Genomic DNA, 13,348 nt, shown 5'->3' with positions numbered 1-13,348 from the left:
CAAATGCTGCGAACTTAAAATTATTATGCTTGCTTCAAAAAGTAAGAAGAAGATGATCATGCTTGCTTCATTACGTTATGGGAGAACCAATATGTTGGTTCACCCATGTATGTACGCAAACGCATACATACAGCGCAAGTACACAGATACACACCGCATCCACACACACCGAACACACACACCGCACACATACGCAGCTGTGCACAAACATACACGAAAGCACACACACACACGCACGCACACACCGCTTGCCAATACAACGGCAGCGACACACTCGCCCAGGTAAGAGGTAATGTTTTTAACCGTAATGGCTCCGCCATCGACACACGTGCAGGTAAGAACACACACGCTCGTTGTTGGCTCGTTGGTTCGCAAACCGGTTCAAATGAACGAGTCTTTAGGACGAATGAACCGAACCGGTTCGTTTCTCTCGTTCGTTCGGACGTCTCGTTCACCATTCGATTCACCAGAAACTCGACTGAATGAACGAACGAGTTTCCGGTAGCACTAACTCCACTGAGTCTGACTGACTCAGCTGAGAACCGCGCAATGGCGTGCATTACCTGATGCGATTCACCGCTACCGGAAACTAGGCTCATTCGCGAACGACTCCTCCACCTCCTCCACTGAGCTGGGAGGAGTCGTTCGCGAACCGTTTGTTCGCTCAGCCTGGTTTCCGGTAGCGGTAAATCGCATCAGGTAATGGACGCCATTGCACGGTTCTCAGCTGAGTCAGTCAGACTCAGTGGAGTTAGTGCTAACGGAAACTCGACTGAACGAACAAACTGACGAACGATTCACGAACGACTCCTCTCGGCGAACTGAGTCACGCGAACGGGTCACGTAAACGAATCATTAAATCCACCACTAACACGCACGCGCACACACCGCAGCGACACACGCCCAGGTAACACGTTATGTTTTCAAACATAACGGCTCCGGCATCGACACACGCGCCCAGGTAAGAACACACACGCACACACCGCGACTCGCCCAGGTTAGACGTTATGTTTTTAAACATCTTACTGCTATAGAATAGCAGGCCTGTCGCACAAGTGAAGGTGCGTCCACACCAAACGCGAAGGGGCGACATGACTCCATACAAATTCAACGTAGAGATGCGAATCGGGCAGATTTTTTGCTAGAAAAAATCCTGCTACAAGATTTGATTTGTAGCACCCTGCACCGGCGAGCGCGTTCATGAGGATTTGCAATGCGACACTTTGGCTGTTTCCCGAAGTGAAGGCTGCAGCCTTTCACTCGAGTTGAAATATTTGAACTTTGCCGCGACATTCGTGTGATGACAGCCAATCAGCATTCAACAGCGTGGCCACTGAGTGACATAACGTAACAGCCAATCAGCATTCAACAGCGTGGCCACTGAGGGACGTAACGTAACAGCCAATCAGCGTTCAACCGGCCAACCGTTCCCCGCAGTGCCGTCCGGTGTGAACCGCAGCATGGAGGAGAAAGGGATTGTTGCCGTTTGCACTCCCGGAGCTCTATATCTAATAGTGTATAATATTATATAATTTAATGTGTTATATTACGGCCAAAAGCTGTGTGAGCCTCCGGATGGCCGTTGCGCGTAGGGATTGGTCTTCGAGGGGTTTGTTTACTGGCGTTGCTATGGTTACCGGTCTTGCGCGTTCCAACGGTTTAGCGGTGGTATCTAATAAATCGCTGTCTGATCAATACTTCATTCACTGCCTCTTCCGTGGTCATTACGATATTATGGACCGACTGCGTCCTGTTCTCCGCCGTCCCTCGCTCTTCCACAACAGGTAGAGACATGCTACGGTGGTTATCTCGGCCGTGGTTGACAATGAATTGGCATGAAGCTCCGTTGGCGGGCAAAAGATGCTTGCTTCATAACGTGAAGAGAAATTTATTATGCTTGCTTCATTACGTTATAGCTGAACCTAAATGTTATACGTTGTAACATTATAGGCAATATGTTATTATATTATGTGCTCAGAAATGTGTTCCATTATCGACTGGGGTTTCCACATTATAGCTATGGGTTTAATTACAACTAGAGGTTGAGTTTGCAATGCGCGCGCTCAACCTGGAATGATAGCAATGATAATGATCATTATTGTATTTGTTAGAATTTGTGTTAGGCCTACTAATATGAATAATTGTAACAATAGCAATAATGATATTGATAACTGTAGTTATTGCTATTTTAATTAGTATTAATATTATGGACTTTGTGTTTGGTTGGCTGTGGGTCCTGTGATGTTTAGAGACGATGTCGTTCTGTTTTAGAGCTCATATCTTCTGTATTCCTCTGTCCTGTCCTAGACTCACCGTCACCCTGGATAGAGGAGAGAGAGCACTTACTGGATGAACTCGGTGAGGGTTTTATCAAAGTTATTAAATCAATCGCGTCATTAACATTAATTTCAAAAACACCCTCTGCTTCTGTGATTCATATTGTGGTCTACTAAGGTCAGGTTTCTATTGTCGTCTATTAAGGTCATGCTTCTATGTGGTCTGTTAAGGTCAGGTCTCAGGGTTGTGTGTCCGTAACGAAGACCGTAAGATAAGCAGTTCTCTGTTTGTTCAGGATGTTCTTTTACATTCAACAGATGAATTGACACTTCAGGGCTGGATGCTTCACGACAAGAGTCTCTACCGTGTTTCTACTACTAAGAAGGGCTGGAGGGCCAGTAGAGAAGACTGTCAGAAGAGAAAGGCAGACCTGGTGGTCATCAACAGCAGAGAAGAACTGGTGTGTGTGTGTGTGTGTGTGTGTGTGTGTGTGTGTGTGTGTGTGTGTGTGTGTGTGTGTGTGTGTGTGTGTGTGTGTGTGTGTGTGTGTGTGTGTGTGTGTGTGTGTGTGGTCATAACAACAGATGCATTTACCTTTTAGAACCAGGTTTCCAGGGTTGTCAGCAGATTGATGGGTTCTTCCTGGATTGGACTGAGTGATCGAGAGAAGGAGGGGACCCACAAGTGGGTGGATGGTACCCCCATGACCTCAAGGTAAGGCTGAAGACTCTGTTCAGCATTATCTCTTCTCTGAGAGTGACAGACTGACCTCCACTGTCTCCTCCTCGTGGTTCTCAGTTGGAGACACGTTAAACCACGCGATGACGGCGGAGCAAGAGACTGTGTCGTAGCAGGGGAGGACGGCTGGTCTGAAGAACCGTGTAAAAGACTGCACCACTGGATCTGTGAGAAGGTCCTAGACCTGGATCATCTGGAGGCTGAGCGGAACAAAGAGGGTCCGTAGACTTTGTTTGTGTTCATGAGTGGAGAACGGTTCCTCCTTTCTGTTCTCTGTGCCGTAGATACAGTAAATACACTCTTTAAGAGTTGAAAGGTTGTTGGATGTGCTTAGGTCTTCTGAGGTCAGGTTTCTATTGTGGTCTACTGAGGTCAGGTCACAAGGGTCAACCCTTTCTGGGTTCACTTGCACTAGTTTCTATTGGAGCTGCTGAACGGTTTTGCGTTCTCCTCCACAAGCTCCGCCCCCGACTCGTTAATCTCTTCGTGGAGTGACTTCCCCTCCCTGGGTAATCTTTGTAGACATTGCTGTGATACTCAATCATGTATGAAAAGGGAGGCCAGAATACTGGGTGTGAATCCCCTGGATCGCCCTCTAGTGGACAGGTGTTAGGAGAGAGTGAAGGGAGTGTCTGACGCTGCATCTCTAGATCCGTGTTGTAGACGTTCACTCCTCTCCTCCTGGTTTCTTCAGGTTCAGTGATGCCCACGGAGGAGGAGGAGGAGGCCCCCAGCATCACAGAGTTCCACTCCTCTACCCACATGTTGCCCGTGGGCCAAACGGCCCGCTACACCTGCCACGCCGGCGGCACGCCGGAGCCCACAGTAGAGTGGCTCCACAACGGCAGGCCCCTGGAGAGGGACGGCACAGACGACCAATCAGAGGCCTGGGTGGAGAGGGGCTTCCTCTTCGTCAGAGGTGGGAGGTACGGCGTTAACACGGTCTGCTGCGTGGCGAGTAACAGCGCTGGCACGGCCAATCACAGCGCTGAGCTGCTTGTCTTTGGTAAGTCCTGGATCCAAGGAGAGACGTTTGTTGATGTATTCATCCTATTTTTAATTGATCACTTATGTCCCTGCTTGTTTACATTGTGTTATATATCTATCACTGTTTGTTCATTGTTCATTGTTATTGTCTTAATGTATGCACCTTACTCACCAAGCCAAATTCCTGGTTGGTGTAAAACCCTTCTTGGCAATTAAATCCTTTCTGATTCTGATTCTGATTGTTTTCATAACATTGTTGTTGATGTTTTCATAATATTGTTGTTGATGTGTTCATAACGTTATTGTTGAGGTGTGTGTATCTATGTATGTGTACATATGTACATGTATGTATGTGTTCATATCTATGTATATGTACACAGAGCGCAGGAGAACAGTACTAGTGATGATGATGATGATGATGAGGATGAAGAGCGGTTCAGCAGCTCATCATGTCTGGTTCTCCCTCAGATGCCTGTGACCTCACACTGGACCCCAACACGGCCAACGGATACCTCTCTCTGTCTGAGGACAACAGGAAGGTGACGTGGGGTGGAGGGGACCAGTCGTATCCGGATCACCCAGAGAGATTTGACTCCTGGCCCCAGGTGTTGGGTAGAGAGGCTCTGACTGGCCGCTGTTACTGGGAGGTAGAGAGGGAAGGACTGGTTGTTATAGGAGTGACATACAGGGGAATCACAAGGAGAGGAGGGGGTGATGACAGCTGGCTTGGACGGAACAACAAGTCCTGGAGTCTTGATTGTTATGATGGTCGTTACTTTGCCTGGTACGACGGTATAGTGACAACCCTCCCTCTCCGCGCCGCTGGCTCCACCAGAGTAGGAGTGTATCTGGACCGGCCTGCTGGCTCTCTGTCCTTCTACAGAGTGTCCCCAGGTGGAGGAGGGTCCTCAGACACACTGACACACCTCCACACCTACTGGTCCTCCTTCACCCAGGAGGACCTCCTCCTGGGGGTGGGGGTAGGGTGGAGGGGGGGGGGGTCAGCCTCTCTGTGTCGGGTGTAGAAAGAGAGCGGGGGGCAGCAGGAGCCTCCCGGGGCTCTGGGGGGGTGGGGGTGAGGGTGGAAGGGGGAGGGTGGTGGAGGGGTTGGAAGGGGGAGGGTGGTGGAGGGGGTGGAAGGGGGAGGGTGGTGGAGGGGGGAGGGAGGGGGTGAGGAGTGGAGGGGGTGAGGAGTGGAGGGTGGAGGGGGGAGGGAGGGGGTGAGGTCCTCAGGGGGGTCCTCAGCGTCTCCTCAGGACCTCCTCCCGGGGGTGGGGTTATGGGTGGGGGGGGTCCTCAGCCTCTCTGTGTCGGGTGTAGAAAACAAAAGGACCTCCTCCGGGGCTCTGGGCTCATCGGCGGTATTTACGTGGCCCCTGCGTAAATACACACACACACACACACACACACACACACACACACACACACACACACACACACACACACACACACACACACACACACACACACACACACACACACACACGAAGGGTGCTGAGGGGGGTCGGCGGGGCCTCTCTCTCTCTCTCTCTCTCTCTCTCTCTCTCTCTCTCTCTCTCTCTCTCTCTCTCTCTCTCTCTCTCTCTCTCTCTCTCTCTCTCTCTCTCCCTGTCTCTCTCTCTCTCTCTCTCTCTCTCTCTCTCTCTCTCCCTCTCTCTCTCTCTCCCCCTCCCTCTCCCTCTCTCTCTCTCTCTCTCTCTCTCTCTCTCTCTCTCTCTCTCTCTCTTCTGGTATAGCATGATAAACCATGAAAAGGCTTTTAAGATCTCCCATAGTTAGATAAGCACATTTATTATTTGAAATGTACATAAAATACCTATTGATGGTCAATCTTTATATGTAACAATTTAAGTCTTAAGGGCTCTTATATCATCATTTTTGTCATAATCCCTGATTCGCGACCTGATTTAAAGCAGATGTTATGTTTTATTCATAATAACCAAGATGTCGATGGGATAATGTTGCATGTTGTAAATGACTTTAAACTGAATCTTGATCTTTTGTGTTCTGTCTGGAACCAAGCGGCCGCAGAACATGTTCAGTTATTAAAGATATGTGCTCACCTGTTGATGATTTGTAAAGTCTGCTGCTTCTATTGTTTTAGTCCTCGTGTTTATTGTGTTCATGTAAGGGACTATTTTTCTGTCTTTTTTGTTAATGAAGCATAATTGTAATAAACAACTCAGTGGATCCAACTGAATGTTCTCATGTGTTCAGCCAATGATTTCTTGTTTTATTAGTGAATAATGCTTCCATAAGTGCCTTAATAATAATAATATATTAATCTGAAATTATACATAAAACAAATGTTATTCCGATTTTATTCTGGGACCTCCTCCCTGGGTTTTGGTTGGGGGGGGGGGCCTCAGTGTCGGTTGTAGAAAGAAACCACAGACAGACGGCCGGACACTCTCTCACTGCCCTTCTTCCTCTTCTGTTGGGTAATGATTGATTGATTGATTGATTGATTCTTTTAATGACCACACAGCCAGGCTGGTGGAATTTGTTGTCAGCTTGGTACAGGTTCCAACTTACAAAACATATAACACAGATATACATACAGAAATACACACTACACAATACATAAGGGCCATGCTTAATCCTTAACGTTCCGAGTTAAGAAAGTTTATTGCAGTTGGGATGAAACTGTTTTTTAACCGGGTTGTTCTGGAGGCAATCGTCCTGTAACGCCCCCCAGAGGGCAGTGGCTGGAAGGCATTATGGCTGGAAGGATTTCTATTGTCCCCCATTGCTCCACCGAGACACACCCCTCTGCCTTCACTCCTTCCTTCGCTGTAATCTCTGCCACTTCCTTCACCTCCTCCGTCAGACACTGCTCCATTCGTGTTGACTGCCCAGAGTCCACGGATTTGATCTCAGGAAAATAACCTCCACCTCCACCTCCAGGCACCCGTGAGCATGACCTCCTTCAAACGTTCCTTTGCCTCATGAGTTTGTTCAATGTTGTTGTTGTCAAAGTCCATGGTTTTGCTATTGTTCCAGAGCTCAGTGCTGTTATCCATGTCGTAACTTGATTACGCGGCCCAAGCCCTTAACCAGGTGGCCTGAGAACAGAAGCATTCATTGTTTAAATGGGAACGCAAGTGAACTGGAGAGAACGGCGTAGAACAGCCGTACGTCTTGCATGATATGAAAAAAATATGCATTGATGGAATTTTATCTGAATTGTTGATATTTCACCATGCGGTCGCTACATGGTCAGGTGATTGCAATTGTAGACAGGATGTATCCAGAGAACAAGGCATGTCCCACGTCCACTAGCCAGGATGTGTTTCCCTTAGAAACAAGGAAGTTCGTTCAACGCTCAGCTGTGGGGCAAAATTCATGGCATGTTTGCATAGTAGAAAGACCACGATAATTAAGCCAATATTGACCAAGGGAGGTTTGGACGCAGGATCCAAAGTACTAAAATACACATCAAATTAGGTCTTTCCATTAAAATTATGTACACACAATATTGTATTGCTCCAAAGCAGTCGACCATCGCAGTTCCAACTCGTCTGTCAATACAAAACGAAAAACAAACACTTGTACAATGTAACAAACTGACGCTCAGTCTCCTCTTATCTTATCTTGTCTTATGATAGGCATCAGCAGCGATCGCCACGCAGGCCACTCCCTTCTCGACCGCATTCTTCTGCGGGTTGAGACATGTCCCTGTACAGCTTCGGCCTGGAGCCCTTGTCCTGCCACGCCTGGAACAAAGACAAGACGCGTAGGTGAAACAGGTTGCCTCTATGGTAGATCCTGTTCGCACGCACGCACGCACACACACACACACACACACACACACACACACACACACAGACTCACACACACACACGCACACGCACACACACACAGAAACACACACACACACACACACACACACACACACAAACACGCACACACAGACACAGACACACACAGACACAGACACAGACACAGACACACACACACACACACACACAGGTATGCAAACACTAGCTATGCTTTCTCCAAACTCTGTAACCAAAGAATTCCGTTTCTAGAAGATGGGGCTCAAACCTTGAGGTTGCGTTTCTCTCTCCCTTGTCTTCAAGTAGCCATGAAGGGTGCGGGGGAATAGAGTGAGAGTGCAGGGAATGGAATTTGAAAACCCTATTTGGTTATTTTCAATGGTACTTAGTGGTACGTAGTACAGAAGGTGGAGGGGGGGGGTAATATATGAGTATTGTATGCATTGTCACACCATGTGGACCTTGTGAATAAACCAAAGAAACAAATTGCAGTGCTAAGAGAGCATATATCTGGTATCACAATGAAGAGAGAATATAAATGGTATCTAACTATTTCCTACTCATATAATTTAACTCATTAAAGTATCATTCTTGTTGTTGGGAAGTGACCAAAAACGTAACCATCAAAGAATCAATCGGTATTTATTGTCAACTTTGCTTTTTTAAAGAAAGTTTGTTTGTTTTTTGTGTAGAGCTCGCGGTCAGCCCCAACAACAATGTTGTAAGCATTTATCAAAAGAACGGCAAAGAATGGGACAAGACTCAGGAGCTGACTGAGCACAGTGGACGCATCACTGGTAAGGCCGTACATCTCTGCTGGTTCACACCCATACTGGAGTACCCTTAAAACGCAGACTAATGAAGGCTACCCGTCGCTACAGGAATCGACTGGGCCCCCGAGTCCAACCGCATCGTGACGTGTGCCTCGGATCGTAACGCCTATGTCTGGAGCCTGAAGGACGGGGTCTGGAAGCCCACGCTGGTGCTGGTCCGGATCAACCGGGCGGCGACCTGCGTCAAGTGGTCGCCCCTGGAGAACAAGTTCGCTCTGGGCAGCGCCGCGCGACTCATCTCCGTCTGCTACTTCGAGAAGGAGAATGACTGGTGATTTTAAGTGTTGAGATGCATTTACATATACATTTAGGGCATCTAGCGGCACGCTTTTATCCAAGGTACATTTGTCAGAAGAAAGAGAAACAACAAAATATCGCTGTCGGTACAGTAAAGAACCCCATAGACCCCTGCTCCTCTGTACACACAATAATCAGATCTACATCGACATCTAGTTACTCTGCAGGAGCTTATATCGAGCTATCACAACTCAAAACTCACCCGTTCTTGATTGTTTGTTTGTTTTGTCTTGTTTTTGTTTTATTTATTTACTTATTCATTTATTTATTATTATTATTTTTCCACAATGTCTTGTTTTTAAACGATTTATGATAACTTTATGCTCTGTAAGGTGACCTTGGGTGCCTTGAAAGGCGCCTCTAAATTAAATGTATTATTATTATTATTTCTAGTGAGGGGGAGAAAATATCAGAACCCCCAAAATCAAAAAATGATTGGATCTACTTACAGTTTGAAATGAAACAATTGCATCAACATTATTTGATGTAATAATAACGGCTGTGGTCTGTGGGGGGTCTTGGGCAGGTGGCTGAGCAAGCACATCAAGAAGGCCATCCGCTCCACCGTGCTTAGCCTGGACTGGCACCCGAACAACATCCTGCTGGCTGCCGGATCCTCCGACCTGGACTGCAGGTCAGAGAGAGAGAGACCCACCTCTGATCAATGCAAGCTACAGGAAGGAACTTAAATGTTCAAATCTAATCAAAGGAGGGAAATAACACCGCTGGTTGTTTGTGACTTGGCCCGGGAGCCAGACAAATGTGTAAGCTCGTGTTTTATTTGCCCTGGCGCATGCCTCTGGCCCTCCTCCAGCCGTCCTGGCCCAGGCCGGGCCAATCGTAACCATTTATCTAATATGAGCTGGCGATTATACAGCGACTCCGGAGAGGTGCGCCCCCTGGGGGCGCAGCGAGGCACTGTCATAAACAACCAAGATGGCTGCCGCTGTTGGGTCACACGTTTAGCTTCTCTGATTGGTTGTATTTCAATCCAATGCATCCAGGTTTAGTGAATGGGTATTGGTTCAAATGTCAACATCGTGTCATGTCCGTAATATCAACCTGTGGCGTCATGTGACACAACATCCTACACAGGGTGTTCTCGGCCTACATCAAGGACATCGAGGACAAGCCGGGGCCCACGGCCTGGGGGGCCAAGATGCCGTTCGGGGAGCTGCTGCTGGAGCAGAAGGACTGCGGGGGCTGGGTCCACAGCGTCTCCTTCTCCCCCAGCGGAGACCAGCTGGCCCTGGTGACCCACAGCAGCAGCCTGGTGGTGGTGGACGCAGCGCACGGCAAGGAGTGAGCAGCATGGGGGGGGAGGGGGGGGAGAGAGAGAGGGGGGGGGGAGAGAGAGGGAGAGGGAGGTGGGGGGGGGGGGAGAGAGAGAGAGAGAGAGAGAGAGAGAGAGAGAGAGGAGAGAGAGAGAGAGAGAGAGAAAGAGGGGGGGGGGGGGGGGGGGGGGGAGAGAGAGAGAGAGGAGAGAGAGACTTCTGTGAGAGATTTATCGGTTTCTATTACTTTAAAGGGGACCTATTATGCTTTTTCGACTTTTATGACCTATAAACGTTGTTATAATGATTGATGGTCATGTTTAACCATACTAAAGTGTCTAATAATGACGTACACGCATTTCCACGTATTCCATGCTGACAGTCTGGGGTGGCTGTGCAGAGCGCTAAACACTCGGGGACAACGTTTGAGATTCACTTGTTTGCACTTCCAAATCATCTACGTAGAGGCACTCCTGCCACGCCCCCCATATGCCGGTCTGGTCAAATCTGCCCGCGCGTGCGCTTCAAGGAAGGTAACCAATCACAACGGAGTTGGGTTGGCAGGAGGGGGGCGAAGGGGGCGGCGAAGGACGAAACCGAGCGTTGGACAGAGAATGCTTTTAGCGCCAAGATGAGAGGAAGAGTTTTCCCGAAAATCTACATCGTTTTTGTGTATGGTTAAACATGACTATCAATCATTATAACAACGTTTATAGGTCATAAAAGTCGAAAAGCATAATAGGTCCCCTTTTAATGATTATGTTTCTGATATTGCTTTGTCAAATTATTCGGCAAGAAACTCCATCTTCTCCTTCTTCCCCTTGCTGGTGTCCGTATAAATGTTTCACCGGGGACTCTTAAATGATGTACACAGCTCACACCGCAGGAAGTAAGAGATGGAATTGTTTGGGTAGTAGGAAGGAACTCAGCCGACAGGATGCTTCCATGTAGAGCTTGGAACCACTGGTGCATCGTTCCACAATGTGTGTAATGATAGATTTCATATTTTATTCTCCAACAAAGAAACATGAGGCTGTTGTGTATTCCTTTCTTACCCCTTGACCTGTGACCTCTTGTGTTTAGGGCAACCCCACTGACCACAGACCGTCTGCCTCTGATGAGCGTGCTCTACGTTAGCCCGACTGAGATTGTGGCTGCTGTAAGTATAGCACTTGTGTGTGTGTGTGGTGTGTGTGCGCATGTGTGCATGTGTGGGTGCTGTGTGTGCAAGTGTTTGTAATAACCTTTTCATTTGATGCCCTGTACCGTCTACATTTTTGTTGTTGTGGCTAATGAAAACTAGATCTCTGTGTATCTTTAACAATACTGTTCATATAACAACTGTCTAACCAACCGATGCTCGGCCCCTGTCCCAGGGCCACGACTGCGTCCCGTACCAGTTCTCCTACCAGGGACCCGGCCAGCTGAGCTTCGTCAAGAAGCTGGACATCCCAAAGCAGGCGTCCAAGGGCAGCATGTCCGCCATGCAGCACTTCCGCAACCTGGACAAGAGGGCCACCGACGACGACATGAACGACCTGAACGCCCTGCACCAGAACAGCATCACGTGAGGGCCCGCACTGCCACCGCCGCCACGGCCCTGTGTGTGTGTGTGTAGTTAAGGGTTCTGCCGCCGGGGCCGTCAGTCCAGCAGGACCCCCCGCGGTGGATACCACCCGACACAACACTTGTTTTAAGGGGCTTCAAGCCTGACCATGTTCAAGGGTATAGGACGCACGCACGCACGCACGCACGCACGCACGCACGCCACGCACGCACGCACCACACGCACGCACGCACGCACGCACGCACGCACGCACGCACACACGCACCTTGTGCTCTTGCCTGACAGGGCTTCCACTCAGTCTGAGCGTGTCCTGTGTCCACAGCAGCTGCGTGTTTATTCTGGGGAGAGAGCCAGGATTGAGAAGTACAGCAGCGTGTCCCTCGATGGAGCCATGGTCGTATGGGAGTTTAAGGTGACAGTTATAAAAGGGTGCTTGGTTCATCGAACTGCAGTAAGTAAATATGTCATTTGCTGTGTTTTAGATACGATTTTTGGATAAATTATATGTATGCAGACTGACCTTAACTTGCATTGAAGCAAGCAGTTTTTTGCATTCAATTGCTGAACATTGATCCTAAGGGACTGCGGAAATCGGACACATTTCTTACGATCGACATTTCATTTTTTTCTTCTCTCCCCTCTCCAGCATTGATACAAAGGTTGGTTCAATTTCTTGAAGATAAGGACTCATGAATCTACCGGTATTGTCTTGAGACACATCCAGGTCCTCTTCATCACAACACTCCCAAGACAAGCAGCTCCTCAACGGGTCTTGTTATTGAATGACTTCTCTTTGTAAAAGGTGCAATAAAGAAACTTGATTCTACCTTTGTTCTTTTGATTGCCTATGCTGTTTACAATCTTGTTTTTAAAAGGAAAAATGTAATGCTTAAATGTAAAGATTTACAAAGAGTTTAACATTGTTACTAATGGAATTTGCATTTCGCAAATACCTACAGGCAGAACCCAGCCACACAATGTTGTCCACAATGCAATGTCTTGAGGATGAATCAACCCTATTTCCGGCTGAAGTGGCGGGTAATCCTGTCAATCATAAAGACGCTAATTCTGGTCGATTTTGTGTTACTAGTATAGCTATAACGAAACATGAAATTTATAATTGAAAATTATAAAAGAAAAGTGCCAAATGCAGTTATTGAAAATGACTATCGTAAATGACTCCTGCGCTGGCTAACCCCAATGGAGTCCTTGAAGGCTAACAAGGACACCCCCACATGCTTTTAAACAGGCTCTAATGCACACGCGCACACACACGCACGCACACATGCGCGCACACACACACGCACACACACGTACACACAGTATCTTTGGATGTTGTATATCCTGTTCAACTATTTATTTAATGATAAAAACCGCTGGTGTAAATCGTTAGAGAATGTTGTTAATACAGCTGAAAGTACAGTATTTAAACGTCGCACAAACTCTTACCAGTTAAACCTTGCTTCTGTAACAGACCGTTCTGTGTTTAGTTAGGAAAAGAAGGTGTGTCCCTCGTGAGTTGCCGTAGGGGGTAAGTGTTACGGCAGTGTGTAGACTGTTGCGTTTCGACAGCGTCAACCAACGAGTTAAATGCCA

At 47.9% G+C, this 13,348-nt stretch overlaps 2 protein-coding genes and 1 long non-coding RNA gene across 3 annotated transcripts; all 3 read left to right on the top strand.

The window, feature by feature from the left end:
• Window positions 1-2,666: 2,666 nt before the first annotated feature.
• LOC115537307 (uncharacterized) lies at window positions 2,667-3,112 on the top strand. The gene is made up of 3 exons (XR_003974792.1): window positions 2,667-2,737; window positions 2,879-2,991; window positions 3,076-3,112. It is a non-coding gene; the product is annotated as an uncharacterized LOC115537307 (long non-coding RNA).
• A 221-nt stretch (window positions 3,113-3,333) lies between these two features.
• Window positions 3,334-6,242, top strand: LOC115557297 (stonustoxin subunit beta-like). Its single transcript, XM_030375017.1, has 3 exons — window positions 3,334-4,021; window positions 4,471-4,947; window positions 6,220-6,242. The coding sequence occupies exons 1-3, from the start codon at window positions 3,718-3,720 to the stop codon at window positions 6,240-6,242; spliced, it is 804 nt and encodes a 267-aa protein (XP_030230877.1). The 5' UTR covers window positions 3,334-3,717.
• Window positions 6,243-6,465: 223 nt separating this feature from the next.
• zgc:86896 (actin-related protein 2/3 complex subunit 1A) lies at window positions 6,466-12,578 on the top strand. The gene is made up of 10 exons (XM_030345842.1): window positions 6,466-6,915; window positions 7,611-7,738; window positions 8,474-8,578; window positions 8,663-8,885; window positions 9,438-9,545; window positions 10,007-10,213; window positions 11,269-11,344; window positions 11,562-11,752; window positions 12,075-12,164; window positions 12,399-12,578. Exons 2-10 carry the CDS (start codon window positions 7,675-7,677, stop codon window positions 12,427-12,429), a joined length of 1,095 nt encoding a protein of 364 aa, XP_030201702.1. The 5' UTR covers window positions 6,466-6,915; window positions 7,611-7,674; the 3' UTR covers window positions 12,430-12,578.
• Window positions 12,579-13,348: the final 770 nt, after the last annotated feature.

This window comes from Gadus morhua, chromosome 2 (assembly GCF_902167405.1).
Source record: "Gadus morhua chromosome 2, gadMor3.0, whole genome shotgun sequence".
Taxonomy (NCBI): Eukaryota; Metazoa; Chordata; class Actinopteri; order Gadiformes; family Gadidae; genus Gadus; species Gadus morhua.
The sequence above is the reverse complement of the archived record's forward strand: the minus strand, read 5'-3'. Positions and strand labels throughout refer to the sequence as shown.

Coding starts and splice junctions, on each gene's coding strand:
- LOC115557297 (XM_030375017.1), top strand. CDS start 3,718: ATGCCCACGGAGGAGGAGGAGGAGGCCCCCAGCATCACAGAGTTCCAC. Junction 4,022..4,470: donor CGCTGAGCTGCTTGTCTTTG/GTAAGTCCTGGA, acceptor GTTCTCCCTCAG/ATGCCTGTGACCTCACACTG. Junction 4,948..6,219: donor CCTCCACACCTACTGGTCCT/CCTTCACCCAGG, acceptor TCATGTGTTCAG/CCAATGATTTCTTGTTTTAT.
- zgc:86896 (XM_030345842.1), top strand. CDS start 7,675: ATGTCCCTGTACAGCTTCGGCCTGGAGCCCTTGTCCTGCCACGCCTGG. Junction 11,345..11,561: donor CGACTGAGATTGTGGCTGCT/GTAAGTATAGCA, acceptor CCCCTGTCCCAG/GGCCACGACTGCGTCCCGTA. Junction 12,165..12,398: donor TGGTCGTATGGGAGTTTAAG/GTGACAGTTATA, acceptor TCCCCTCTCCAG/CATTGATACAAAGGTTGGTT.